Source organism: Malaya genurostris, chromosome 2 (assembly GCF_030247185.1).
Source record: "Malaya genurostris strain Urasoe2022 chromosome 2, Malgen_1.1, whole genome shotgun sequence".
Classification (NCBI taxonomy): domain Eukaryota; kingdom Metazoa; phylum Arthropoda; class Insecta; order Diptera; family Culicidae; genus Malaya; species Malaya genurostris.
In genome coordinates this window covers 330118350-330124418 of record NC_080571.1, presented here as the reverse complement: position 1 = coordinate 330124418, position 6069 = coordinate 330118350, and the positions used below count along the sequence as shown (strand labels likewise).

The following is a 6069-nucleotide window of genomic DNA, read 5'->3' as shown; positions in this document are numbered from 1 at the left end:
AATTCTTATTTGATTTCATCATTTTCTTGTAATTAATCGATTGCATTTTTCAATGGTAAATAGTAAAAAACACTTAAAATATTGAAATCACATTCCTTAAAGAACAAAATTAAAAAAAAATGTATCCGCGGTCGGAATCGTAACCGAACATTATTACCCACTTCCAATGGAGGCGAGGTCATCAGTCACGAATGGATTTGCGGAACTAAAATCTACCTTGAACTACTAAAGTTTGTAATGCCATGAGTTCAGCATTCAAACAGGAAACCTGTCAAGGACAACCACCAAACCAAAAACCAAAACCAACCTTCTTTCTCCGACGGGACTCGAACCGAGAACACATCCCTTCTAAAAACGAAGGAAATGGGGCCTGCACACGATTCATTGCTGTCATCCAACGAGACTTAAACGAAACAGATAAATGGCATCATAACAAATGTATTGAAACTTATTCAAATTAAAACAAATGAAATATTACAAAATCAATCGTAAAGATCAAAATTTTCACTTTCACTGCTTAGCTGAGAACTTGCATCACTGCTACCAATTTCCGAATCGTACTCATCGGTATTAGTTTTCATTTGTTTCATAATGCGTGCCTTATATTTGGCATAGGCAGTTCCGAAACGCGTTACATCCGTTGGATTGACATGCATTTCGTCCTCATCGCGGTACTCGTCAGCATCGCCATCTTCGTTATCATCATCAGGAGGATACGCGAACCCGCTACTATCTCCTCCTCCGACGAAATCTTCATCGTCAGAGGACAGTTCGTATTCACCTTCTGTAAAATGTGAACGATCGATCAGTTTTCACTTTAAACGAATCGGTAAATAAATTTTTTACCTATATCTAAATTCTGAACTGCCCGCCGCATGTCATCCTCGTCCACACTGTCCGCATCGCCAAACACGTCATCATCCTCATCGGGATAGTCATTTCGCCAATTATTTTCGTCATTAGAATCTTCTGATTCATCGTCAGACTCACAGATATCGCGATGGCTCGAATAAAGCGGATCATCATAAATGGCAACACTGCGGGTTAAAAATAACACTAAAATAGCTGCTCTACTTTACCGATATTTCCATGGGCTTTATGCGAATAGAAAATATCAGCGATTCGTTCCCATATCTTAATATCTAGTGTTAGACATACCTAAACAATACACTGCAAATATTATAGATAATTTGGTGAATTCATCAGACTGATTATTGATCTATTATGGCTAGACTGCTCAAGTAAATCATAAATTCTAGGTACCATTTAAGATTTTTGTGCAATGAAGAGAGGAAATAATTCAATACTTGCCTTCAATTTTGAATTTCTCCACAAAACTACAGCAGGCACTGAAGGCACGGAATATATTCGAAATTTCTCAAATTCTCTAGTTATCGAAACACAATTTTATGTCACTTTTCTACTATTAAGAAAAGCATTGAATTATCTTTTCTCTCTCTATATTTCATACTATAAAGAACAAATGAATATGTACTGAATGGCAACTATCACTAATGAATATGCTTGAGCACGAGTAGACATAATAAAACTACACGAATTTTGTAATTACAGTCGAAGAAAAATGCACAACTAAGACAAAGCATCTCAAAACCTCGAACAGTCAAATATTGTGTCGGTATTGCATTTCCCCGCTCTAGCTCTCAGATGAACGAGAAAAATGTGTAGTACAAATCTTCTACCAGAACCAACCTGATGTCCTCCAAGTTTTCCGGTATGTAGGGAATGTGCGCGTGATGTTGACTATCTTCTGCTACGTATAAATCATATACGTAGTTCAGCTCTTCATGAGCTAGGGGTTTATGTGAGCCTTCCTCATTGTTGGCATCGGTGGAAGAAGGAAGTAGCGTTGATGTGATTTCAGGCTCAATAGAATCTCGTTCTACATCTACGATTGTGGTTTCTTCGACACCATCCACCTGATTCAGAGAACGTGTACAATTTACAATTCGAAAACGATTGTTCTGAGCATTTTGCCGTGTTGCTGCCCGATTACGAGATGCAATTGTGGGACGATGGACACGAGATATTGCCTCCTTAGCTTCTTCCTTTGATAGTCGCTGCTGCAGATGCGAAGATATATTATCAGCCTAAAATAAATGAAACAAATGAACGCTCAATTGGGTTACATTGTTATAGCCAAAATACCTTTGCAAATGTTCCTGCGAATTTCAGAACGGTGGATGTCTCTCCAGAAACGACACTTGTGTCAGGAATTTCCGATGATTCGGTACGTTGCCTTTTACAATTTAGTACAAATGCATTCAAGGGATCTTCGTCAACCCGTCTTTTTAGTCGAATCACTGCCGCCATGCTTTCTGTTTTACCCAATCAATTAAACAAAATTGTTTTCCGGACAAAATACTTTGTTTTCCTATCTTTGAGGTTAGAAGTTAAACTTTTTTGTCACTCAAATCAATACTACGTCGGATCCACTTAGGAACAAAATTTTTCAAAGAATTCTATTGACAGATGCCCAATAATCACACTTAACCGAATAATTTTCCATTCACAATTTGCATTAGAAAGATTTTTTTATTCAATAAAATTCTGAATAACTCATTTTCGAGTACAGCTCGCTTGACAACTGAACTGACATAAGTACGAAAACGTCCTCCGAACTGGTATAAATTTAATCCACACGCAGACTCGAAATCAGTAACTTTGATAACGAATGTTTCTCGGATAGATCTTAATTCTAGGTTGATTTTTCACTTCCTCTTTCGATAATTGTGACGCGAAAGTTTGAAAGTTTTCGTAGATTTTACAATTCTAATTAAAAGTTGGAGATTTTGGGGTTTAATTTTATACATAGAGTTTAGTGGCAAACGGCAAACTGTCATTTGCTCCTTCGGCCATTTGAAAAATCAACCAAGAATTTGATGTTTATTCCATCGTATATTTCCTACTTAATATTTGATAAGCCGACAAATTATTAGTTCATAAACATATGCAATTTTTCGAACAATCCAGTCAAGAAAATATGAATTACGATGTTCGACTCCTCTGTTCAATGCATGAAATATGAAGTTGCGCTCTCATGATTTTTGTGATATTGGCTGGTTTTCGCGATTAATTGAAATCGGCGAGTATCGATGTATTGAAAATCGGTGAAGATTGGTTATAAAGAGTGACTAAAATATGACAAATCGAAGTAATTACATCCCAGAACCTCTTTGGAAACTGAAACTACTACAAATTCGAACACCAACAGGTAAAAGTAAGTGTGAAACCTTCTTGTGTCATTTTCGATTCTCAAAGCTTCGGTTGAATACCGACACTGCATACTATGGGATTTTCACTGAAAACAGCAAATGACTGAAAGGGCAAATTAAAGAAAGAACACTATTTTGAAACTACTGTTCCGCATTGACTGGACATGGATTAGTTTGCAAGCGAAGCTGATTTTTTTGATTTTTGATTATTGATTGAGAGTGACATAATTTCTCATCATTTTCATATATTTTGAGTCAATGAAAATGACTTTTATTAGCTCTGCCAAAGATACACTGTTCCATACGATTCATCGAAAAATGTTGCACCAGTAACCGTGAACCGGTAAACTTATTCAAAGTGTAATTTTTTCAACTCTTCGCTAATAAGCGTCGCCAAACATTGGAAAACGAAGGTAAAATACCATGGAAACAATACGAGTTTGTAAGGCAGTAAACATGTGTAAAGATACCGCACAAAAGATATGAAAATATATAAAAAAAATTCTTAGTGAGAATTCGGATTGATTTTATATTCCCTCGATACGCAGTGAAATACCGTAATTTATTTCATATTTAATAACAATATTAATAAGGGAGAGTGTTCGGTTACCGGAAAGCTTTTATTTTAAGCTCATAACTTCTGACTTAGTGCACATTATGCGGACATCTTAACATCAATGGAAAACTAAAGTCCCTGGAAACTAGGTTGATTCATTTGATTGAGAAAAAAAGTTATCAATTTAGTAAAGCGATAAATTTTGGCCATTTGAAAAAAGGTGTTCGCTTACCGGCACCCCAAGAAGTTTCGCTAAAAATGGAAAAATATAAGTAAAGACTGCAGCTATTCAAAGAAAAAACAGAATTTATCTTTTTTGGGAGCGTTTTTGACAAAAGTCTTCATTGTCTGATTGTGACTTCGCCTTGGCTCTCTTGGTCGAATATTTTGATGATAGCGCCTTTGGTATTAATTTGACCGGTCTTCAACGTTTTTTCTTAGCCGGAGCATCTGCTGTATGAGCAGCTACATGTTTGCCTCGGCAGCAGCCTACATATCACTGCAATGGGGTGGCGGTAACCGAACACCTTGGGGTAACCGAACACCTTGCGGTAACCGAAATTGGTAGACATTTTGAAAATGACAAAAAAAATCTTTGGTTGCGAAAATTTTGATAGCATCCGGTATTAAATCACGAAATAGATCTATTTCACCTCATAAATATTCAATCCACTCGGCTTCCCGATTGATGCTCTTCAATTCATGATACTCTAAAAAAAGTCAGAAAAAACTTTTGTGTTGATATTCACGTAATTAAAAGTTATCTTAAACGCAGCAAAAAGTATAAGTGACTGTTTGCTTCGCAATTTGGCACAAAAAGAACTTGCTGCTATTACACTTTCTGCTATTATTACTATCTGCTTTCTGTCAAAAGTTACGATGGGGTGCCGGCAACCGAACACCTTCCCCTAATATTAACAATATTATTCAGTTCAGTCATTGTTACGACACATGAAGCGATCAAATGCTTGTTATTTTGTTTCAAATAAAAATTGAACATAAACTGACGGTAGACCGAGATCATCGAGAGGTCTAACGATACATGAAAATTGGCAGACCACTCTGTCTTGCATGTATCTTTGCTGTAATGCTCTACAATTGTATTTATTGCATGTATGGTATATTGTATATTGTATTTATTGCATGTATGGTATACGCCAATTGTACACTATTGGTTTCCAGAAGAACAAGATAAAGAAAATTAGGGATTCTAATTGTTACTCAAATATTTAATAACCTACACAATCTGTTGTAAACAGGTTGTTCACAATTTATTGATATTTTTGTAAGAATATAATGACATATACTGATATACAAATAAAACTGATTCCAGTTACAGCAATAAAATTCAAGTTTAATGGCCATGGACAAGTTTTGGACGGTTTTGAAACAATAAATCGTATGGTGTTTCTACAATATTTTTCATCCGGATAAGTTACAACTTCACACGTTGTTCTGGGTATGAGGCTTATTTTATTTTCAGCACAAATTAGCAAACCCCAGCCATCTTACGTCGAGCAAAATGGCGTTGTTTCAATCACTAAACGTTAAACACACGTCTCTTAATTCATTTATTCCCCACTAGGTATAGAAAGCCCTATACTTAATTGTAGATCGCAGAATTTTCGAATTAATTAACTACAAACATTTCCAATTAATTCTTTCACATTCCGGCTAATACCATGTTCACATTAGCGCTGATATCACTTGATACACCGAGATGATATGCATATCATGTCGAAGTGTTCACATATGATCGAAATGATATCGTTTGACAATCAAGTTGTCATATTGAATGTTCTCATTAGAAATAAGATCAATAATATTACCTTTCTCTATTAAAATTAAATCAATGATTGAAGTCTTGCATTTTATGGTCTCCGAACGCCAATATTCGTTGAAAAATTCGAAATTATAATGATTGTTTATTGTCACTCTCGAAGTGACGTTCATAAATGAGTGCGTTCAATGCCATTTTCCGTGTTGCTAGTTGCGATTTTTGACAACTCGACATGATATCGTACATGATATCCCGGATATCATGCCAAAATGATAATACGCATTGACATCAAATTGTATGGGATATCAAGTGATATCGCACATGATATCATCGGATATCATGTATATCCGTATATCACTTGATATCAGCGCTAATGTGAACATACTATAACATTATGGATGAGATGTCGTCACTCATCTTACAGGCACTGTAGTGTTGATATTATACGTTTTATACCAGTTCAAAAAGGTATTATTACTACCTGGCAGCACTGATAGATG

The 6069-nt window shown here is 35.8% G+C and overlaps 1 protein-coding gene across 1 annotated transcript; it reads right to left on the bottom strand.

Annotated features, from left to right (window-relative positions):
• Window positions 1-422: 422 nt before the first annotated feature.
• LOC131431523 (probable RNA polymerase II nuclear localization protein SLC7A6OS) lies at window positions 423-2624 on the bottom strand. Its single transcript, XM_058597303.1, has 4 exons — window positions 2167-2624; window positions 1711-2108; window positions 847-1037; window positions 423-784 (listed from the first exon to the last, which is right to left on the bottom strand). The coding sequence occupies exons 1-4, from the start codon at window positions 2329-2331 to the stop codon at window positions 483-485; spliced, it is 1056 nt and encodes a 351-aa protein (XP_058453286.1). The 5' UTR covers window positions 2332-2624; the 3' UTR covers window positions 423-482.
• Window positions 2625-6069: the final 3445 nt, after the last annotated feature.